This window comes from Mus musculus, chromosome X (genome assembly GCF_000001635.26).
Source record: "Mus musculus strain C57BL/6J chromosome X, GRCm38.p6 C57BL/6J".
NCBI classification, from domain to species: domain Eukaryota; kingdom Metazoa; phylum Chordata; class Mammalia; order Rodentia; family Muridae; genus Mus; species Mus musculus.
Window position 1 is genome coordinate 127,039,395 of NC_000086.7, and position 25,359 is coordinate 127,064,753.

At 34.6% G+C, this 25,359-nt stretch overlaps 1 protein-coding gene across 1 annotated transcript; it reads left to right on the top strand.

The window, feature by feature from the left end:
- The first annotated feature begins 577 nt into the window (after window positions 1-577).
- Window positions 578-24,592, top strand: Gm382 (predicted gene 382). Its single transcript, NM_001033241.3, has 3 exons — window positions 578-627; window positions 17,602-17,732; window positions 20,704-24,592. The coding sequence occupies exon 3, from the start codon at window positions 20,800-20,802 to the stop codon at window positions 24,550-24,552; it is 3,753 nt and encodes a 1,250-aa protein (NP_001028413.2). The 5' UTR covers window positions 578-627; window positions 17,602-17,732; window positions 20,704-20,799; the 3' UTR covers window positions 24,553-24,592.
- The last annotated feature ends 767 nt before the right edge of the window (window positions 24,593-25,359 follow it).

A 25,359-nucleotide genomic window follows, 5' to 3' on the forward strand; every position in this document is an offset into this window, starting at 1 on the left:
AACAATTTCCCATCTTGATTTCTCTCTTTTGCCTTTTATCCAGACTACAACTCTAGCCCATAGGATACTATTGCTGACATACAATGTAGGCCATTACAATACAAATAAAACTTTACACAAATTATGGTAAAGGCACATCTTCAAAGCATTTTCAAATCTAGTCATGCAGATCATGGGGATTAGCCATCTTTTCACTTTATGGGCATCAGCATCAGCATCATTACTATTACTATTATTATTTGCTGATTTTACCACTTAGAATTTCTACATAACTAAACTAATAGTAATTAAATTGATATAATTTTCGGTAGACTCATATGTGTTTCTTTATTGGCTTTGCTGTTATGAATTATTCTAAAATGCTTTTAAGGCAATACATTTGCCTATTAATATATGGATAAAATACTTAAAATTTGGTTGCTTTTGAGTCTCAAACTATATCAGTCTCATATTTCAGTACTTATAATTTTTACTATCCTCATTCTGACACTGGAAAAAAAATGGTCATCTTTTTTAGCTTTTGCATTATTAGGTAAGTATTTCCCTCACAATTCAGTTGTCATAGAAACCTTCATGTAGATTCAGAAACCTCCAGCTTTGTCCAGTCTGGTAGTTCATCCTTTCCAGGTATCAAGCTTACTTTTTAACTTCTTTGTATTTTTAGGTAACTTTCCATTGACTTTTGATTATTCTATTAGGTTACATTTGATTTGGACCTCTGACCTATATAATTACTCAGTTAAATGATGGGCCATTATTTAATTACTTCTTCCTAAAGATATCCTCTACTTTCCATGGGAATTTACTTGGTCTTACTTTTAAGTCTCTTAAGTATATTTCTTTATTTCTTTTCCCGAATTATTCTTATCTAATTGTAGTAATGGAATTTATGCCCATGTATGAGAATATACTGTGTGTTAGTTTAATATCTTAACAACATGCTAATTAGAAACATGTGACTATCTTGGTTTTCCTTTTAGTCATGGAATCAGACTCTCGATTTCTTTTATAAAAAAATGTCTCATTACTGTCATTGATTGCCCTGATATTTTAACTTTTTGTTGTTTTGTCTCTGTTTTGTTTTAAATTTCAGGAATTTTAAATGATTAACTTTGTTTTTGACAAATGAAATAAAACTCCCAACAAATTATCCTAAGTACATATGTTTCTAGTAATATTCTAATTAGAAAAGATGTTTATTGAACAATAATCTTTAATTTATTAAAAATATAGTAACTTTAGGTACAATAGAATATTTTTAATACATTATTTCATGAACTCTAATTTCGATACTATTTCTTTAAAATTATATTTTTTTCTAAAATCAGCAAATCTTTTATATTATTTATTTCCTTTCCTGTTCCTAATTATCAAAAGTTTATATTAATTAACTGGACATTCATTTCTAGTCTGAACCTAGGCCAATCCTAGTACTGTGACTACTTGGCTTGTTGTTTACACTAAGAAGTCAAGAGAACTTCCAATTTTTTTTCTAAATTGTCCTTTAGACCTCTGTCTACTCAGTATTTCAGAGCCATATTAAAGCACCCTAAATATCACACTTAACATGGAATAGTGTAAATTTTTCAGCACACTAGTTGATTTCTGATTAATTTTTGAACTTTGACTATTGCAACAGAGTATTTTACAAAATACTGGCATTTTAACTATTCCTTATCCGAAGATGATGTACTTCATTTCCATCCTTTTGCTATGTTATTATATTCTATTAGTCTTACATAACCCATGTTAACTGTGAACTTTTTTTTTAAAAAATTAGGATGAATTTGAACTCTTAATCCTACCTCCTTCATATTCAGAATGATGTGACTAAAGACATATACAAATAAACAGTTCATTTAAATTTTCAGTTTTATTTTTCATTCTTCAAAATTCTCTCAATTATTTCCTGTACTTAAAAAGCCATTTAATGTTACCATATAAGCATCTCTTCTTAAAATTAATATATTTATTTTATTCTGTATATATTTTATCCCACAGCATCTTTGTTCCTGCTATACTTTGTGTTTTGTGCACATCTTTGAATTTGTTTGTAATGACTGGTCATATGTTTACTATCTAAGTTTTAGCTAATCTTACCATTAAGGACATCTATCTAGGTTGCCTTTTCCTCTAATGTGCATTCAATCACTTAAGATTTCTAGTTCGGTATCCTATAAGTACATATCTCATTAAAGGGAATATGTATTCCCCCCAACATCAAGTATCTTCAGGGTGCCATATTTCATTTAATATTCTTGTTTCAGAAAATTTTCTTCTGTTTGTAAAACAGAATTTTCTCTTTGTCAGGAGAAGCCTCTGTCCCTGTGTGGGTAAGGGAAGATCTTGTTAAACTTTTCAATGAGTTTAACAAGATTACTAAATATGCACCTTATGATTTGTAAAGGAGATTATCATTAATTTATTATGGCATCTCAAGTTCTACATAGGAACAATTTGATCCTTTCACTTCCTTTATCCATCTCTTATCCTTATATGCAAAAACATTGATTTACCAAGGGCATATGAGATAGGGACCAAAGCTGATTGACAGGTTTGCCATCAGATTTTAACTAGATACTTATCATCATAATATAGTCATAGAGCTAGTAATAAATCTCAGTAAGAAGGGTACTTGCCTAATATGAATGATGCTCATGGTTTAATCTTTAATTTGTGGTGTTGGTGCATGACTTTAATTACATCAATTGATAGATGTAGGCAGAATAATCAGAAATTCAGGGCCATTCTGATTATAAAGAAAATTAAGAACATTTAAGGCCTGCATATGAGATAGACTCTCAAGCATCATCATCATCATCATCATTATCATCAAAAAATATCTCAAACATACAAAAATCAATATTAAGATTATTTGTGCAAATATGTACATGGGAGGCATTTTTGACGATCTTCTGTCTCAGCAATGAATTGCACAGAGAAAAATGGATTGTTACAGGTAATGAGATAGTTATTTAAGAGAAAAACTAACTTGGAATTATCCTAAACCTGGATAGTGGACTTGCTCCCCAAACGGGATCCCATGACTTTTTTTTTTTTTTTTTTTTTTTTTTTACCTTTTTGGATTTGCTATATGTTATAGTAACCTTGTTCAAAATTTTGGGTGCAATTACTTGTTTTTTTCACATTAGTACCTGGGTTTTCCTCTGCTGCCCTGCCCTATTTCCCATTCTACCTCAGGTGTACCCCAAACATTTGGAATACTAAAACTCTTTCCAATTAACAAAAGCAAGCAATCATCTGTGATTGTGCATAGACATTGCCTAATACAGTCCATTGAATTTTCTTTCCATTCTACCTAGCAATAGAGATGATTCTCCTCTTTGTGTTCAGGCTTTTATGGGTCATGAAGTGGGTAGTTCTGGAAGGTCAGGACATTTACTTTAAAAAGTTGTTTTATTCTAGGAGATATAAGTTGAGTTCCAAGATTTAATATACAAGAATTTGAGTAATAAGCTAATCAGAAGCATGAGTAATAAAGCCACTGTAGGTATTATTCCCCATATCGAGTTCATCATTTATTTAAAGGTAAATCCTAGTCATTACTCCCAACAGATACTAGAGTTTAGGTTTGAGTATACCTTAATCATCTCTCTTAATTTTATATGATTCTGTTCAACTTTCAGTAAATTAATTTAAAAGCAGCATATTTATTGAACATTATGGTAGTTGTTTCCATTTTGGTCCCACAATATCTAAAGTCTTGCATAAAGGGGTCAAAGCTTCCTCAACAGTAACTCTAGTGGCCTACCTTGTCTAATGTAGTAGCAGGGAAAGGGCATATACTGACGTTTCTAATGCAGTAATTTACATGGGGTAGAAAATAAAATTCAGTTTAATCCAATGAAGTCTTTTTTTTTTAGAACAACAATTAGACTTTTATTTTATTTTATTTTATTTTAATTTTTTATTAGGTATTTAGCTCATTTACATTTCCAATGCTATACCAAAAGTCCCCCATACCCACCCACCCCCACTCCCCTACCCACCCACTCCCCCTTTTTGGCCCTGGCGTTCCCCTGTACTGGGGCATATAAAGTTTGCATGTCCAATGGGCCTCTCTTTCCAGTGATGGCCGACTAGGCCATCTTTTGATACATATGCAGCTAGAGTCAAGATCTCCGGGGTACTTGTTAGTTCATAATGTTGTTCCACCTATAGGGTTGCAGATCCCTTTAGCTCCTTGGGTACTTTCTCTAGCTCCTCCATTGGGAGCCCTGTGATCCATCCATTAGCTGACTGTGAGCATCCACTTCTGTGTTTGCTAGGCCCCGGCATAGTCTCACAAGAGACAGCTACATCTGGGTCCTTTCGATAAAATCTTGCTAGTGTATGCAATGGTGTCAGCGTTTGGATGCTGATTATGGGGTGGATCCCTGGATATGGCAGTCTCTACATGGTCCATCCTTTCATCTCAGCTCCAAACTTTGTCTCTGTAACTCCTTCCAAGGGTGTTTTGTTCCCACTTCTAAGGAGGGGCATAGTGTCCACACTTCAGTCTTCATTTTTCTTGAGTTTCATGTGTTTAGGAAATTGTATCTTATATCTTGGGTATCCTAGGTTTTGGGCTAATATCCACTTATCAGTGAGTACATATTGTGTGAGTTCCTTTGTGAATGTGTTACCTCACTCAGGATGATGCCCTCCAGGTCCATCCATTTGGCTAGGAATTTCATACATTCATTCTTTTTAATAGCTGAGTAGTACTCCATTGTGTAGATGTACCACATTTTCTGTATCCATTCCTCTGTTGAGGGGCATCTGGGTTCTTTCCAGCTTCTGGCTATTATAAATAAGGCTGCTATGAACATAGTGGAGCATGTGTCCTTCTTACCAGTTGGGGCATCTTCTGGATATATGCCCAGGAGAGGTATTGCTGGATCCTCCGGTAGTACTATGTCCAATCTTCTGAGGAACCGCCAGACTGACCTCCAGAGTGGTTGTACAAGCCTGCAATCCCACCAACAATGGAGGAGTGTTCCTCTTTCTCCACATCCACGCCAGCATCTGCTGTCACCTGAATTTTTGATCTTAGCCATTCTGACTGGTGTGAGGTGGAATCTCAGGGTTGTTTTGATTTGCATTTCCCTGATGATTAAGGATGTTGAACATTTTTTCAGGTGCTTCTCTGCCATTCGGTATTCCTCAGGTGAGAATTCTTTGTTCAGTTCTGAGCCCCATTTTTTAATGGGGTTATTTGATTTTCTGAAGTCCACCTTCTTGAGTTCTTTATATATGTTGGATATTAGTCCCCTATCTGATTCAGGATAGGTAAAGATCCTTTCCCAATCTGTTGGTGGTCTTTTTGTCTTATTGACGGTGTCTTTTGCCTTGCAGAAACTTTGGAGTTTCATTAGGTCCCATTTGTCAATTCTCGATCTTACAGCACAAGCCATTGCTGTTCTGTTCAGGAATTTTTCCCCTGTGCCCATATCTTCAAGGCTTTTCCCCACTTTCTCCTCTATAAGTTTCAGTGTCTCTGGTTTTAAGTGAAGTTCGTTGATCCACTTAGATTTGACCTTAGTACAAGGAGATAAGTATGGATTGATTCGCATTCTTGGCTTATTATTATTTAGGTTGTCAAATACTGTAAGTTAGGTAACATCTAGTGCTGTGTTTTTCTTCCTTCTATAAGAAACACATAAGTGGATGCTCACAGTCAGCTATTGGATGGATCACAGGGCCCCCAATGGAGGAGCTAGAGAAAGTATCCAAGGAGCTAAAGAGATCTGCAACCCTGTAGGTGCAACAACATTATGAACTAACTAGTACCCCGGAGCTCTTGACTCTAGCTGCATATGTATCAAAAGATGGCCTAGTCGGCCATCACTGGAAAGAGAGGCCCATTGGACACACAACCTTTATATGCCCCAGTACAGGGGAACGCCAGGGCCAAAAAGTAGGAATGGGTGGGTAGGAGAGTGAGGGGGGGGGTATGGGGGACTTTTGGGATAGCATTGGAAATGTAATTGAGGAAAATACCTAATAAAAAATATATATATATATAAAAGAACAACAACAAAAAAAAAGAAATACGTAATTAGGAGTTCTTGAGAAAGAATCCCAAGTTGGTAGGGAATGTTAGGGAAGTCTTATGACTATATTATAATTTGAGAAGGTGGATATTGTAGTACATGGACTTTGGTATCTCTGGATTAGAACAGAAAGTATCCTTCTTACACACAAAAAAATCATGCCCGATGGCTGTTGTGGTTTGGTCTAATGCTTGCATTATGTTAATTTCGTCTCCAAAATTGCACCAGAATCTGCATGTTAAGTTGCTGAGGGTTCTTTCCCTAGTTGGTTTTGATTGGTACATAAAGCTGTCTGCTGCTAATGGCTGATCAGAAAGACAGGGGTGGTACATTTAGGATTTCCAGGCAAGGGACTGAGGGAGGAAAAAGGGATAGCCCCCATGCCAGGGAAGGAAGAGTAATATCTGGCCTCTGAGGTATAGAAGACAGAAAGACAGTCCTCGTGTTACATGCCAGGGAACACAGACAAAAGGGCTGCAGGTCTATGTCTGGGGAAGCTTAGAGGAAAATGAACCACTGCCACCAGGTCAATTTAAGCAGAATTAATTAGATACTACTACAAATGGTCTATAGGTTTGTAGCAGTATTAGAGGGACCCTAGGACCAAGTGTGTATATGAAAAAAAGATATGGAAAAGATTTTCAGTGTTATAAAAGGATCCCATAAATCCAGGTTCCTTTAAAAGATAAGGGTCAATTTCCAAGGAAGTAATAATATTTGCATATTGAAGGAGAGTGGGTACTGTGTAAGAAAGTTTTTCAGTTATATTCTGGACATAAAGCATACTAAGATTGAATGGTGGACAATAGTTAAGCCTTTTTGGTATTGTTATGTAGTGATAAATTTTTTTGTTATTTTAACAGATGTATGTCAATGTTTCGTGCCCAGTATCATTGCTTATTTTAACAGGTTCAGATCAGGTCCTGAGAGAATAGTTAAATTATCTGTTGCCGGAGGACATGATAAAGATGGGATATATAAGATTAGAGTCTGAAACATCGTATTCCTCTTGATCCCAGAGTATTTTTTTCTCATTTTCTTATCAACTATCCAACAGATTTGTACATTTAAGATCCCTATACATAATAAGCCAGTTCCAACAAAACTAGAAAATACACAAACACTGAGTTTTTCAAAGACCTTTATGTAGCTCTTTAGCTTGAAGAAATGTCTTGAAGGAATGGTCTTCCAATTTTGGTATTTAGGTTTCAGGTTCCTCTTCCCATCCTCCACAGATGATTTCATTATATGGAACATACTTCAAACCTGAATATGTTGCCTCAGTGTGGCTCATTTCTTTCACACTAAGTCAGAGTCTTCTAAAGGATTGCTTGTAATTGTTACATTTTAGGACAAAGCCATCAATGAAAGGAGTTATTGAGATCAAATATCTGCATTACAATAGGTAAAAACAGATTGCTTATTCCAGTAGCAAGAAGAAGAACAAATAAAAGCAAAGTAAAATATTTCCTTTTGCTTGGAGCACATAGATTGCCCTGTATTGGCTTAGGATTCTAGAAGAGAAACCTCATCAGGGACATTTTCAGAACACTTAAGACAACACTTATAAGGGGGACACTTGTGTTTGAAGAGAAATTCGAGGTCTTCCACCAACTCACAGAATAGGTGTTCTCTTTTGAGTCTTCAGGTGGGAACACTCTGTTTGAAGCTTTTGATTTTATACTGCATAAATGAAGCCAGCTGTCCAGTTCCTGTGGTTTAACAACTACAGAGATGCTCAGTACAACCTTGAAAAAAAATTCTTTCATCAAAGGTCCAGTCAATTCTTTTTTTTTTTTTTATGTTTCTGACATTATTCATTTTATTTCAGAAAGGAAATTTCCAGATTCATACTCCCCAGCAAGGTATAAACAGTAGTCTTCTAAACTTTCCTAAATTTATTTTTATTTCTCAATAAAAGATATAAATGAAGATATCTTATCTTGGATCTATATCTATATCTATATCTATATCTATATCTATATCTATATCTATATCTATATCTATATCTATATCCCAGTGCCATTCCTCATAGAACATTAACTAGAGAGTAAGGCTGTATGGTGCTTGACCCTGGTGATCATCTTAGCCACTCTACTGAAAGGTACATGGACTTTTAATTTTGATCTCTGAAGATTACAATGAAGATCCTTTGGCATTTAAGTTGGACCAACAACTCACTCAAGAGTGAACATAATCTGAACACTATCATCTGGGTCTTTTTATTTCCTCTCTTTTGTTCCCATTGTTCATCCTCAAGATATTGGTTGTTGAACAAGACTTTGGTGTTCAATAGCCAAATCTGAAAAATAGAAATAAAATAAAATAAAATAAAAACGAAAAAATAGCCAAGTCTGAGGGATCTAAGGGTCAATCTATATTTTCTGAAGCTGTATTTATATGTCCAGGACTGATTGACTATTATCAATATAAAAGAGCTTCCTCTTCTTCTTCTTCTTCTTCTTCTTCTTCTTCTTCTTCTTCTTCTTCTTCTTCTTCTTCTTCTTCTTCTTCTTCTTCTTCTTCTTCTTCTTCTGTCAATAAAGGAATCAAGTTGGTGAACTTCAACCAGTATTTTAAATATAAGGCAAGAGTTAATTCCCCTTGAGTCACACTTCTGATCTTCTCAAACATAACAAGTTTCTTAATACATTTTTAAATTTGTGTAATAAGGCTTTCTGTTATCAACCTATGATTATCACCCCACTGGGAATTATGATCTTGCTTATTCTCTTTTCTATGAAGACAGACATAACGATTTTGACTAAATATCTCATCTATATGCTTTTTATTTCCTTCCAAAATTTTCTGTACCCTATCCCACTTAGAGATACAATCAAGTGGTATAAAATAATTATTTTATGCAGATTCATAAGTTAAAGGTAAGATCTCTAAGTTGATGATGAATCAAGATGTGTCATCATAGACATTTTTTATGTATTTGTGGTATGGAAGGCCATAGTTTCTTTTTTTTTTTTTTTCTTCTGTATTTGCCAGGCATTACCATAGCCTCACATAGAAAGGTACGTCAGTGTCCTGTCAGCAATATTGTTCTGGCAAATGCAACAGTGTCTGGGTTTGGAGGTTGTATATGGAATGCATGCCTGGGGGGAGGGGGCAGTTTCTGCATGGTCTCTCCTTCTGTCTCCACTCTGAAATTTGTCTCTGTAACTCCTTCCATGGGTATTTTCTTCCCCATTCTAAGAAGGAGTGAAATATCCACACTTTGGTGTTCCTTCTACTGAGTTTCATGTGTTTTGCAAATTGTATCTTGGATATTCTAAGTTTCTGGGCTAATATTCGCTTATAAGTGAGTGCATATGTTCTTTTGTGATTCGGTTACCTTACTGAGGATGATATCCACCAGACTCATCCATTTGCCTAAGAATTTCATGAATTCATTGTTTTTAATTAATGAGTAGAACTTCATTGTGTAAATGCACTACATTTTCTGTATCCCTTCATCTGTTGAGGGATATCTGGGTTCTTTCCAGTTTCTGGCTATTATAAATAAGGCTTCTAAGAACATAGTGGAGCATGTGTCCTTATTACAAGTTGAAACATCGTCTAGGTATATGCCCAGGAGAGGAATTTCTGGATCTTCGCATAGTACTATGTATAATTTTCTGAGGAATCACCAGATTGATTTCCAGAGTGGTTGTACCAGCTTGCAATCCCACCAACAATGGAGGAGTGTTCCTCTTTCTCCACATCCTTGCCAGCATCTGCTGTCACCTGAAATTTTGATCCTAGCCATTCTGACTGGTGTGAGGTGGAATCTCAGGGGTGTTTTGATTTTCATTCCCCTGATGATTAACGGTGTTGAATATTTTTCAGGTGTTTGACAACCATTCAGTATTCCTCAGTTGAGAATTCTTTGTTTAGCACTGTACTATATTTTTAATAGGGTTATTTGATCTTCTGGAGTCCATCTTCTTGTATTCTTTATAAATATTGGATATTAGTCCTCTGTCTGATTTAGGATTGGTAAAGATCCTTTCCCAATCAGTTGGTGATCTTTTTGTCTTATTTACAATGTCTTTTGCCTTACAGAAGCTTTGCAATTGTATGAGGTCCCATTTGTCAATTCTCAATCTTATAGCACAAGCCATTGCTGTTTTGTTCAGGAATTTTCCCCCATATCTTTGAGGCGTTTCCCCATTTTCTCCTCAATAATTTTCAGTGTCTCTGATTTTATATGGAGTTCCTTGATCCAATTAGACTTGACATTAGTATAAGGAGATAAGTATGAATCAATTCACATACTTCTACATGATAACTGCCAATTGTGCCAGCACCATTTGTTGAAAATTCTGTCATTTTTCAACTGGATAGTTTTAGCTCCCTTGTCAAAGATCAAGTGACCATAGGGGTGTGGATTCTTTTCTGGGTCTTTAATTCTATTCCATTGATCTACCTGTCTGTTGCTGTACCAGTACCATGCAGTTTTTATCACAATTGCTCTGTAGTGCAGCTTGAGGTTGGGCCAGATGATTCCACCAGAGGTTCTTTTTTTCATTGAAAAGAATTTTTGCTTTCCAAGGTTTTTTTGTTATTCCAGATGAATTTGCAAATTGCCCTTTCAACTCATTGAAAAAAATGGGTTAGTATTTTTATGGTGATTGCATTGAATCTCTAGAAAGCTTTTGGCAAATAACCATTTTTACTATAATGATCCTGGCAATCCACGAGCATGGGAGATCTTTCCATCTTCTCAGATCTTTTTTATTTCTTTCTTCAGAGAATTGAATTTCTTATCATACAGATATTTCCCTTCCTTAGAGTCAAACCAAGGTATTTTATTTTATTTTTGACTATTGTGAAGGGTGTTGGTTCCCTAATTTCTTTCTCAATCTGTTTGTCCTTTTTGTAGAGAAAGGCCACTGATTTGTTTGATTTAATTTTATATCCAGCTACTTCACTGAAGCTGTTTATCAGGTTTAGGAGTTCTCTGGTGGAATTTTTTGGGTCCCTTATATATACTATCATTTCATCTGCAAATAGTGATATTTGACTTCTTTCTTTCCAATTTGTATCCCCTAGATCTCCTTTTGTTATCGAATTGATTTGGCTCTTATTTCAAGATCTATATTGAATAGGTAGGGAGAAATTGGGCACACTTGTGTAGTCCTTGATTTTAGTCGCATTGCTTTGAGTTTCTCTACATTTAGTTTGATGTTGGATACTGGTTTGCTGTACATTGCTTTGAATATATTCAGGTATGGGCCTTGAATTCCTGATATTTCCAATACTTTTATCATGAAGGTGTGTTGGACTTTGTTGAATGCTTTCTCAGCATCTAATGAGATGATCATGTGGTTTTTGTCTTTGAGTTTGTTTATATATAGTGGATCACGTTGATGGATTTCCATATATTAAGCCATCCTTGCATCCCTGAAATGAAGCCTATTTGATCATGTTGGATGATTATTTTGATATGTTATTGGATTCTGTTCTTGAGACTTTTATTGAGAATTTTTGCATGAATATTCATAAGGGAAATTGGTCTGAAGTTCATTCTATGAAGCCACAATTACTCTGATACTTAAACCACAGAAAGAAACAACAAAGAAATAGAACCAAAGTTAAATCAGGATCTGATTAATGACCTAAACAGTCCCATTTCCCCTAAAGAAATAGAAGCAGTCATTAATAGTCTACAAGCAAAAAAAGTCCAGGACCAGATGGGTTTAGTGGAGAGTTCTATCAGACCTTCAAAGAAGACCTAATGCAAGTCTCCTCAAACTATTTCACAAAATAGAAACAGAAGGTACTCTGATCCTGATTTAACTTTGGTAAATGGTATCTGTCTAGAAATTTGTCCATTTCATCCAAGTTTTCCAGTTTTGTTGAGAATAGCCTTTTGTAGTAGGATCTGATGATGTTTTGGATTTCTTTTTTATTCATTTTATTTTTTTTGTTGTTGTTGTTGTTGATGTTTTGGATTTCTTCATGTTCTGTTGTTATGTTTACATTTTCATTTCTGATTTTGTTAATTAGGATACTGTCCCTGTACCCTTTAGTGATACTGCCTAAGGGTTTATCTATCTTGTTAATTTTCTCAGAAAACACACTCCTGGTTTTGTTGATTCTTTGAATAGTTCTTTTTGTTTCCAGTTAGTTGATTTCTGCCCTGAGTTTGGTTATTTCCTGACGTCTTCTCCTCTTGGGTGAATTTGCTTCCTTTTGTTCTAGAACTTTTTGGTGTGCTGTCAAGTTGCTAGTGTATACTCTCTCTAATTTATTTTTGGAGGCACTCAGAGCTATGAGTTTTCCTCTTAGGTCTGCTTTTCTTGTGTACCATGGGTGTGAGTATGTTGTGGCTTCATTTTCATTAAACTCTTAAAAGTCTTTAATTTCTTTCTTTATTCCTTGACGAAGGTATCATAGAGTAGAGTGTTCTTCAGCTTTCATGTAAATTATGACTTTCTATTATTTATATTGTTATTGAAGATCAGTCTTAGTCCATGGTGTTCTCATAGGATGCATGGGGTAATTTCAGTATTTTTGTATCTGTTGGGGCCTGTTTTGTGACCAATTATATGGTCGATTTTTGAGAAGGTACCTTGAGGTGCTAAGAAGAAGTTATATCCTTTTGTTTTATGATAAAATGTTCTGTATGTATCTGTTAAAGCCATTTCTTTCATAACTTCTGTTACTTTCAATGTGTCTCTGTTTAGTTTCTGTATCCAGGATATGTACATTGATGAGAATGTGGTGATACAGTCTCCCACTATTATTGTGTGAAGTGCATTATGGGCTTTGAGCTTTACTATAGATTCTTCAATGAATGTTGATGCCCTTACATTTGGAGCATAGATATTCAGAATTGAGACTTCTTCTTGGAAAATTTTACCTTTGATGAGTATAAAGTGCCCCTCCCTGTCTTTTTTGATCACTTTGGGTTGGAAGTCGATTTTATTTGATATTACAATGGCTACTTCATCTTGTTTCTTCATACTGTTTGTTTGGAAAATTGTTTTCCAGCCTATTCCCCTAAGTTACTTTCTGTATTTTTCCCTGAGGTAGGTTTCCTGTATGCATGAAAAAGGTTGTGTCCTCTTTGTATAGCCAGTCTGTTAGTCTACGTCTTTTTATTTAGGAATTGAGTCTATTGATATTAATAGATATTAAGGAGGAGTAATTGTTACTTCCTGTTATTTTTGTTGTTAGAGTTGGGATTCTGTTCTTGTAGCTGTCTTCTTTTAGATTTGTTGAAGTATTACTTTCTTGCTTTTGCTAGGGCATAATTTCCATCCTTGTGTTGGTGTTTTCCTTTTATTATCCTTTGAATGTCTGGATTCATGGAAAGATATTGTGTGAATTTGGTTTGTCATGGCATACTTTCGTTTCTCCATCTATGGTAATTGAGAGTTATGCTGGGCCTGGTCTGACATTTGTGTCCTCTTAGAGTCTGCATAACATATGCCCAGGATCTTCTGGCTTTCATTTTCTCTGGTGAGAAGTTTAGTACAATAGGTCTGCCTTTACATTTTATCGACCCTTTTTCCTTACTGCTTTTAATATTCTATCTTTATTTAGTGCATTTGTTTTTCTGATTATTATATGTCAGGAAGAATTTCTTTTCTGGTCCAGTGTATTTGGAGTTCTGGAGGCTTCTTGTATGTTCATGGGCATCTCTTTCTGTAGGTTAGGGAAGTTTTGTTCTATAATTTTGTTGAAGATATTTCTTGGCTTTTTATGTTGAAAATCTTCATTCTCAGCTATACCTATTATCCTTAGGTTTGATCTTCTCATTGTGTCCTGGATTTCCTGGATATTTTGGGTTAGGGTAATTTTGCATTTTGCATTTTCTTTGATTGTTGTGTCCATGTCTTTATTGAATCTTCTTCACCTGAGATTCTCTTTTCCATGTCTTGTGTTTTGTTGCTGATGCTCCTCACATCTATGGTTCCTGATTTCTTTCCTATTGTTTCTATCTCCAGAGTTGTCTCCCTTTGGGTTTCCTTCATTGTTTCTACTTCCATTGTTAGATCTTTTATGGTTTTTTTTTTTTTTACTTCCATCATCTGTTTGTTTGTGTTTTCCTGTAACTCTCTAAGGCATTTATTTTTGTGTTTCCTCTGTAATGACTTCTAACTGTTTAGCTATGTTTTCATGTAATTCCTTGAGTGATTTTTGTGCTTTCTCTTTAAGGGCTCCTTCCTGTTTAGCAGTATTCTGTATTTCTTTAAGTGAGTTATTAATGCCATTCTTAAAATCCTCTACCTATGTCATGAAATATGATTTTAAACATGATTCTTGCTTTTCAGGTGTTTGGGGTATCCAGGACTCGCTGTGATTGTCTTACTGGGTTCTGATAATGCCCGTTGGTCTTGGTTTCTGCAAGTAAGATTCTTTCGTTTGCCTTTCACCATCTGGTAATATCTGGTGTGAGATGTACTAGCTGTCTCTGGCTGGAGCTTATTCCTCCTCTGATTTTTTTATCTTTTGTTAGCACTTCTGGGAGACCATCTCTCTATTGAGTACCAGTGGTCAGAGTACTCTCTCAGGCAAGCTCTCCTATTGCAGGGAAGGTGCACAGAAGTCTGGAGCTCAGATCCAAGTTCTGATTTCTGGGGTCAGAGCACTCCCTGGAGGCTGATTCTCCTCTGGCTAGGAAGGTGCCTAGGAGTCTGCCTCTCAGCTTTGTCTCCTAGCTGAGGATGAAGGCCCAAAGTAACCCTGTCTAAGAAGCCCTGTTGCTTCTGCTGTCCACGTGCTCTGCTGTGTAGACTGGTCTCAGTGATCCCAAGATTCTATGTGTGCTAAAGCCTGCCTTTGTTCTTTTACCCTTTTGCTGCTAGCACAAAACCCTCTGGGTTTTTTTTTTGGAACAGATGTTGCATTCCATTCACCAGTGTTCTCAAGATTCTGGGTGTGCTAGGGTCCCTGCAGTTTGTAGAGTTCCCTGGGGACCTTTGGACCCTCCACCAAGACAGATCTCAAGATGGATCTGGTTCCGCAGGTACCCTTTGTCCCTGTTCTTGCTAGCAGAAGACCCTCTGTGATTTTTGGAATTAATGTTTTCCACTCACCAGTGATTTCAACATCCTGGGTGTGCCAGGGTGCCGGCAGTGTAGATAGTCCTCTGAGGACCTTAGGACTCTCTTCTGAGATCGTGCCCAAGATCCTGTCTTATAATTTAATTCATTATTTAGTACAAAAGCATGCACAGACAAGATGCTAACACATACATGCATACATTCATACATACATATACGATAATGATTAGCCTGGCGTGTTGGCATACGCCTTTAATCCCAGCACTCAGGAGGCAGAGGCAGGTGGATTTCTGAGTTTGAGGCCAGCCTGGTCTACAAAGTGAGTTCCAGGAAAGCCAGGGCTATATAGAGAAACCCTGTCTCGAAAAAAACAAAACAAAACAAAACAAAACAAAAATCAAAAACAAAAACAAAAAACCAAGATAGGGATTATATATCCTAACAAAGAGATGTTGGTTATGAATAAAATTCAAATGATATGTCACAGTTACACAGTATACAGTTATAATAACTTAATATTTAAAATAATATATTTACCATTTTCATACCATCAAGTCAATTTTTATTGTAATGCAATGCAACATTAAAATATATCTGACCCAGTTTGTTTATGTATAAACTTTATTCTAATTACTGAACCATAGCATTAAATAACAAGGTAAGGACTGAGAGAGCAGGCAATAGTTAAAAGGACTTGCTGCTCTTATACAGAATCAGTGTTCAGTTCCCAGTATACCAGTTCCCAGTTGTCAAGTGGTTCACAAATGGGTATAACCAGTTCCAGAGGATTGAATAACCATCTTCTGGACCCTATAGGGCAACTAAAAACACACCCACCAACCCACCCACGCACACATTTACTATTTTGTTAAGAATGACCTATCTCTTCAGGTCTAATAGCTAAAGCTAAGTCAGTTTTCATATGGTATGAATTTGAAAGCAAATATTTTAAATTTTGCAAATAAATCTTTCATCGAATTATTGAAACTACTTCTACCCAAGAATTCTGCTAAAGGTGTATATCATTCTTTTCCTTAAATATTTATATAGTACTACAATTTCTTATAATATTATATATGTCATATGCCATATTATCAAGGTTTAAATATCCTAAAAGCATCACAGTGGTTTTGAACCATTTAAATTCAAACACTATGATCTGAAAATAAATGAGTTATTTGAACAATTTAAAAAACTTCTGATCAAATTTGAAAATGTATAACAGAATGTGTGTGTGTGTGTATATATATATATATATATACATAGATATAGATATAGATATAGATATAGATATAGATATAGATATAGATATAGATATAGATATAGATATAGATATAGATATAGATATAAAATCAAACACACACTGTATAAACAACAAACTATATATAAGATATATATATATATATATATATATATATATATATATATATAAACATACAATCACTTTCAGCTACCAATGCTATTAACAATGATCATTTATACATTTTATTACAGTAATATTGCTTTAAAAGGCATTGGTACTAGCACATAAATTAGTATTGTTAGGATTATCTAAATTTTACATATTTTGAGTAATATTCAGAAAGAAACTCTTTATATACTCTAAATACCATATAAATAAGCTATTGTTTGACATATTTTTGTTCTTCAATATGACTCTAGCCTTTTCTCAGCTCTCTGGTTCTTGTGGGCTCCTTTGAATGAATTTGGAGAAGAGACACAGAACAAATTGTAGAATAATATGGACAGAATATATAAGATACATGTGAAGATAAGATTAATTTGATTTCAAAGTAAGCTTTGGGACCCTTAAGGCTTGTGATTGATCACTGATGAAAAGAGCCATTGTGTAAAACATGCTATCATGAAGTGACTAGGGGAGAGTGGACAGAGGAGTTCATTGTTTCTAACAATATGCAAACATAGAATCATTATTTATTCATTCTGGAAAAGATAGGTTTTTTATATATATATTTTTTTCTTACCCAGATGATTAACTGTTTTATGTGGATTAACTTTTGAGGAGACAAGAGTATGTCTTTGTTCTTTACAGAGAGACTCTGTTAAGGAATAAATTTACGTTATATTGGGCACTTTGGAATTTTAATTCAATTTCTTTGAATTAAAAATCGTGTAGAAAAACAAATAAAAGATATTTGAAGAACATTTTAAAATATATGAAATACTCATGCTTTACCAGGAACAAATGCTTTTTACATAATTGTCCTCAAAAAATATATCCTAGTACTCAAGCTTTTTATTTTTTAACTGATATTTTGATTTTTAAATAATGGCAATTGTCACCATTAAAATTCTAAGGTGAAGTAATTATGATAGTTTTCTCCTTCTTAAAATGATGTCTTACAAGAAATGTAGAAGGGGATGGGGGTCTCAGGCTAGATGACATTCAAACCTGCTAGTTTAGAATAATCAACCTAATATATTAACTTCCATTCTTGATGTTGATTTTAGACAACACATTCTAAATAATGTGTCATTCTACTGTTCAACTAATTGGAAAATTCCCATTTTCTTTTCAGCGTTGCCATTCACATTGAGGCCAGTCACCACTTCCATGAAATTTTCATCTCTAATTATTATAGAGCCCTGTGAGCTAAGTCCGGGCTCTCAGAGATTCGCCATCAAGAAGAAACTGGACAAGAAAAAAAAGGTAGGCTAAAACATGACAAGCTTTTATGGAATCTAATATTGTATAAGCTTGCTCAAAGCTAATTTCAGCAATGAAGAATGTTTGACATGATAAGATAACTGCACATAGAGGATCTCAGACATAATGTTTGAATGAGTATCTGTATGCAATAGGTAAATGTTTAAATATTCAAAATGAAAGTGCAACTTGTTCTTTAAAAATGGTGAAATTATCACCATCTGGATACATAATATCTGGTAAAGGAAGGAAAGTACTTGGTCTATCCTTTCCACAAAATTTGAAGAAAATTATATTGACTTAGAATTTATAATATTAAACAAGATCAACCAATCTCAAACTCCACAAATACATGTTTTCTCTCATATTAGGTCTTAGGCTATAATGTATACTTGGATACAGGTGAAGAAATATAAGTGTAGCTATAACATAACATGTAAGAAGGAAAACAAAATGGGTAAAATTAAATCATAAAGAAAGATGACATGTTGACAAAGATAATTGTTTTTACTTTTAGCTTTGTCATATATTTTATAGTGGAGTTTGAGAGATTTGTAAAATTACAAAAATGTAGTTGACAACAAGATTGTTAAATATAAACCAAAGCTTCACAAATTCAGAGTGTCTCTTTTAACTGTATAGAAATACAATGAAATATAAAGACTTTAATCAAGTTGTGTGACATTTTTATTTACAAAGACCTCACAAAAAAGTATTTTATGAAAATAGATGAGGAATATTAGCAAAGGTTCATTACTTAAAATTAAATTATAATTTATAAAATATACAAATTTACAAATAATTCCTGAGGATATTTAGAAACTGCTACTGTTTTACAAATATGATCTGTAACAAACTAGAATGGAACCAATAGATTATCTATCGTTATTCACTGAACTTTAATAAATGACAACTCTATATAACAGAAGAAATAGTTTCCATGTGTCATTTAGCATAAAAAATCCCTTTCCCTTTAGAAACATAACAGATGAAATGCTCCCCTAATTTTATATCAAGGAAATGGAGAGAATGCTTATGACTTCTCTTGTATGATCCACATTCTAAGGAATACGATATGACAAAAATAAATATTCAGTACTATAAATTTACTTTATTAAGAAATCATATTTGTAAGAATTGCTCTGGTGTTGTGTTTAACTCCATTGATATTCACTTCAGATTGTTCTCATTGAATAGTCTTAAAGACTCTGAGCCCAAGGGAGGAAAGGACTAAACCTGTGGAGGGGTTAGCAACTCCAAAGAAAGAACAATAGTATCAATCAACCATGCCCCCAAGGCTCCAAGGGACTAAACCATAAACCACAGATTAAGTAAGGAGGGACCCATGGCTCCAGCTGCATATGTAGCAGAGGATTACTTTACTTGGCCTCAATGAGAAGGGAACCCTTTTGTTCTGTGGAGGCTCAATGACCCAGTGTAGGGGAATGCTAGGACACTGAGGAGGAATGTGGTGGGTAGGTGGGGGGACACCCTCATAGAAGCAGGGGAACAGGGGAGGGGATGGGGGTTTAACTGGGAAGGTGGTTAACATTTGAAATGTAAATAAATAAAATAACCAATAAAACAAAACAAAGCAAAACAAAACAACAAAATTAAATGTGTGGCATAACATTTGGTTTATTTTTTTAAATAATTTATTTTATTTTTAATTATTTATATATGTGTATGACTTTGTGTATATATGTATATATATGGGAGCATTGCCTCTGTCTTCAGAAAAGAGTTTCAGATTCCCTGGAAGTAGAGTTACAGACAGATATGGCCCACAAAGTTAGTACTAGACATCAACCTCAGTTCCTCTACACAAGCAATATATACTGTTAGCTGTTGAGACATCTCTCCAGCCTCCTAAAATTTTTAATATATAAAAGTACAAAACCAGAATAGAACAGGAATAGAAAACATATGGATACAATATAAGAATCTGTTGCATGGACTTAGAAAAGACAATGGGGATACTGAACAGCTTCTATGGATAAACATTCCAGGTTAAGTGTGAGATTGTTCATTTGGTACCTGTGTTGGTGATAGAGTTGCAAGAATAAATTAAATCACCTAGTGGAAGACTGTAGAATGAAATATGGTCCCTGAATTTAACAAAGCAGACAGTAATACCTTGTTGTGTATATAATTCTAGTAATTTAAGTGGTCCTCTGAAAGAAAATTACATCAGAACAGTCTTTTGATTAATTTTAATAAAAACAGACTGGTTAAGTAATCAGAATAAATGTATTACCTTATAGTTTAATATGGATGAATCTCATCAATCATAGAGAATATAGAGATATTTAAAAATCTGTTCTATAAGAATCAGTGCTATAATCAAGTAATGAATGGGGGTTCACCTGGATCTGCAGGTTATACTTTTTTTATATAAAATTTCCATATTAATCAGATTAAAAATATTATTTACTTTTCCTGAGTGTGATGGTAGAAATGGAAGTTGTCCACAAGTGAGCTTCAGGGATCTCTATAGGGTGATAGAAATGTAGTGAAGCTGAGTTGTACAGAACTCTAAGTTTACTAAAACAAACAAAATATTTACTAGTGTACAGGGAATGTGTGAATTTTTAAGTTATTTCTTTATAAAAGAAAAGAAAAATAAAAATTCTGGATATTGTAATATCTTCTTAGAGACTTACGTTTTTTTCAAATAATTATAGGTACTCAATAGTGCTGTTTGGGGTACTTGTAAAAAATAATATTTCTGAATTAGAAAAATAAAGGTTACTTTTAGAAAATATAAGAATTTCCTTTGGAAAACAGTGGTGGTTGTTCCTTATAATCTAAGCATTCCTTGTACTCTCAGGATAAGTATAGATTAATAGATGGATTTGAACTTTTTGTCAAATATAAATTCATACCTATTAGAATGTAATTTTCATTATCTTGCATCTATAAATTAATTTAGAAAGGTACAGCATCTTTAAAGAGTTAATTTTTTCCCATACAGTAATATGCAAGGAGGAAGCTACAGGAAATATTTGTGCTTTTGCTATTGACATTTTATCTGCAAGACATTTGAATTAAATCTGTTCAAAAATCAAAAATGAATTCCAAAAGAAATTCTGCTTCACAACAAAACAAGTCTGCTCAAAAAGAAAATCATTATAAAAATCCAAATGATGTGGTTCGTATGTCCAGAAATGACAAGGAAGTCAATCAACACCTAGAGCAAGGAAACTTTTCAGGAAATCCTGAAGAAACTGCAGAATCATCAAACAGTAATATTTTTAAGGCTGGGGAAATTTCAAACCTTACTCGGATTTTTCATGTATTACTAGAAGAAGAAAAGTATTTGACTCAATTTGGAGAAGGTACATTAGCAAAGTTCTATGCACATATCATGGAAAACACTGGTGTCAACTTAGAATCATCTTTTGTCAAAGACCAAGGTCTTTATGTGACAGTTTTTGGCAACCCAGAAGCTGTCACAAATGCTGAGAATGAAATTTTTAAATGGTGTCAAAAACAATATTTACCTTTAACTCTCATTTCCAAACAAGAACATTGTTTTTTTCTAAACCAGACTGGTAATAAATCACAAGATTTGGAGCAAGAAGGTCAAATAAACACTCAGATCACAAGTCCACATAATCAGAACAACAGTATAAATAGTGTTGATGTGAATCAGACAAAGATGAAGTCTTCAGATGGAAGCCTATCTACATCTGCCAGAAGTAACAAAGGTGATATCCAGATACTAGAAATGGAGAAATCATTTAATCCCCTGACTGTGAAGCCATACCTTCAAGCAAGTGACATTTTCCAAGAAACAGAGGAGCATGTCCCTTTTGAACTCTCTAGTGCCAAGGAGACAGATTTAGATATTAATGAAGGACAACTGCATGTGGATCAGATAGGTTGTCTTAAAAATGATATGATTAAAAAAACCAGTACTATAACTGAGGGTATGATGATGACATTTCAAGACAGTGGTACCAGAAGTCTCAAAAGACATTTTCTAGAAGAGATCCTAGACACAAGTGAAGATTCAACAGGACAGTCACAATCAGAAAGCATATCAGATTATATGACACAACACAGTGATCTTGACAGTTCTGGGGAATTATTTAATGAAGCCGATGACAATGATGATGACTACATTGCTTCTTCAATCTTCGCTCCTTCTTGGTTGCACAGGTTTATTATTGGTACAAAAGGTGAGGAAATATCTGAGATAACAGAGTGTGTGCCAAAGGTTCAAATACATTTTACAGCTAAAGACAAGATAACACTGAAGGGACCAATAGATGACGTAAATTATGCTCAAGAAAAATTTGACATCATTGTCAAGGACCTAATGAGTAAAATGGAATATACTGAGATAAACAGTGACAGTAAATTTTACAAATACCTGACAGGAAATAATGGGGAGATTCTAAATAGAATTACAGAGAAGAACCAAGTCTCTATCACAATGTTTCCTGAAAATGAGTCGAACTACTCAATCAGAATTGAGGGAGAATCTCTGGGTGTCCACCAGGCCAAAAAAGAACTACTTGATCTGGCAAATAACTTGGAAGAAGAGTATAGCCAGGACATAATCATCAAACACCAATTTCATCACATTCTTATTGGCCAAAAAGGTGAAAGAGTTCGAGAAATTTGTAAGAAATTCCCTGATGTTATCCTCAACTTTCCACACCCTGCAGAGAAAAGTGATATTGTTCAACTGATAGGGCCAAGATATGAATCAGAAAAGTGTGCACAGTATTTAGAGAATATGTTGACAGATATTAAAGAAAATAACTATTCTATAAGTGTTCCTATAATAAAAAAGCTTCACAAAAGGATAATTGGAAAAGGAGTTTCAAACATTAGAAAAATCTCTGAAGCAACCAATACCAAAATTACTTTTCCACCAGAAAGCTGCAATTCAGAAGAGTTCATCATTACTGGATATCCAGAAAATTGTGAAATTGCACGTAACTGGATACTTTCACTTCAGCAAGAGTTAGCTGATACTGCAGAGGAGGAAATTATCATTCCTGCTAATCTATACAAACATCTGACTAATCCTAAAGAATGTTTGTTAAATTCAATCATAGAAGAATGTGGGAAGATCCATCTGCATTTTCCAAAAGGCAAATCAAACCTGAATAAAATCATTATCATGGGCACCATCGAAAATGTTGAAAAGGCCAAAACAAAACTTCTAAAACTTTCAGAAGAAGAACAAGCCAAAAATTACTCTGAGACTCTTCATATCAAATCAAAGTACCATCAATTCCTACTGAACAAAAATGGAGGTAATATTTCCAAAATCTGTGATGAGACTGGGACATGTGTCTTTTTCCCTAACCCTACAAATAAGGATCAAGAAACCATAACAATTACAGGGACTGAGGAGTCTGTTAAAGAGGTCCAAAAACAACTAGATGATTTAGTTAAAGACTTTGAGAATGAGGTGGATGATTCCATACTAATAAACCGTAGATTTCACCATTATTTTGTCATGCGGAGAGGCCAGCTTTTAAAAGAAATGGCAGAAGACTATGGTGGTGTAGTTATTACATTCTCTTATTCAGGGAGACAGAATACAAAAGTCACAATAAGAGGGGCAAAACCTTGTGTTGAGGCAGCAAAGAAACACATTAAGGAGATTTTTGAGCCTTTGGGCTCCCAAATTACAACTCGGTATGTTCTACCCCACTCTTTCCAACCTTTTATCATGGGACCAATAAGTTCGAGAATCCAACAAATTGCTAGGGATTATAAAGTTGAAATCAAATTTCCAGATATAGAGAAGCCAGCCTTAAATATGGATTTAGGTACTCATGAGAAAGGAAAAGAAAAGTGGAAAAGGACTGCTAAAGAGATTGCTCCCAATTCCCCAAGGAAAGGTGACACCATATTTATCTCAGGTCAAGTGGAAAATTGCAAGGCAGCTACTGAAGCTCTAGCATCTATAATTCCTGTTACTACTGAAGTCCATGTGCCCCTTCACCTACAACCTTACATCATTGGGCACAAGGGAAGTGGTTTACGCAAACTAGTAAAGGAATATGAAGTGCATATGCAGGTGTCACAACCTGGAAAAAATTCTGATATAATATCTATTATGGGTCTTTCAGCAAATGTGGAACAAGCCAAGATAAAATTACAAAAGCGAGTCAAGTCTTTACAAATGGAAGTAGAAGATCGAACACTAAGAAATTTTAAGTTAATGTTTAATCTAGATCCTAAATATCAAGCCAAGATCACCGGTCACAAGGGCTTGCTTATTACTCAAATTTGCACAGAACATGATGTTACTATCCATTTTCCAAAGAAAGGAACCCATGATATGCAAGAACAAATCACTATTACTGGTTATAAAGAGAACACCCTAGCTGCCCGAGATGCAATAATGAGATTGTTGCATAAAATTGAAAAAACAATTTCTAAGGAAATCACCCTAAACCAGCAGGTTCGTGGCAATGTTATTGGAGTACGTGGAAAAACCATCAATAAAATCATGGATCAATACCAAGTAGATATACGTTTACCTCCAAAAGGGTTATATAATCCTAATATCACAGTGACTGGTCTCGCTGATAATGTAGAAAAAGCAATTGAGCATATTCTTAATCTTGAAAAGTATTATCTATCAGCTGCCATAAACCACGGATCTCAGCAAGAACAACCTAAAAGTATGTCCCTTTGCAATATAGCCATGACACCATCCAAGAGTTTTGTGAGAAAGTATGTTCCCTGTTATGCTAAAACAACCACAAAGCTCCCAGATGTAGATAATTGTGAACACTTTCCAAGATTAAAACAGCGAACATCTTCTAAAACTCATCCTTCAAAATTGTGACAATGATGATCAAAAATAAAGTGTTGCAAACTTCTTACTTTAAAATGTCAATTTTTATTTATTTTTCATAAAAATCCCATGTATGAATATTGTAAATATGTATCTTCTCCAGCCTCTTTTACTCTCTATATGTTCTACCCATACTTGTCTATTATTTATCAAATTCAACACACACACACACACAAAACCAAGTCAATTTAGTACTGGGATATTGGTTGAAAGTATAAAACACATTTGTAATAGTATATATCCTGAAAAGAATGTCTTTTGTTTTGTCAGTTAAAAGTTTATTCTCAGCTACACAGTAGAGTAGGAGGCTCTTGATTGCTTCCATAAATAGGAATAACAAATGAATGTCTCTTTACAGATCAATTCCCTCTGTGAGAAAATTAGCTAACTGTTAAGAATGGCTCATTAAACTGAGTAAACATCCTTATGATGACTAGAAGTGGAGGCACATTAAGCCTAGGGTTTTTGCCAATCATTTCACTATGAAGTCCTGAAAGGAACCCATATAACTCACCAATACCTATAGTTTCTAGCTCACAATCCCTACTTGGTCAAAATTCACCTGCTTCTCAAGAAAATGGAATGTAACCTACAGATATATCTCTATTCCCTTAGAAATGTAGGGAGATCTTACATAGCCACACAAATAGTTCCAGGGACTTCACCTCTAGAAACACTGGGAAAAGAAAGAAAGAAAGAAAGAAAGAAAGAAAGAAAGAAAGAAAGAAAGAAAGAAAGAAAGAAAGAGAGAGAGAGAGAGAGAGAGAGAGAGGGAGGGAGGGAGGGAGGGAGGGAGGG

Coding starts and splice junctions, on each gene's coding strand:
- Gm382 (NM_001033241.3), top strand. CDS start 20,800: ATGAATTCCAAAAGAAATTCTGCTTCACAACAAAACAAGTCTGCTCAA.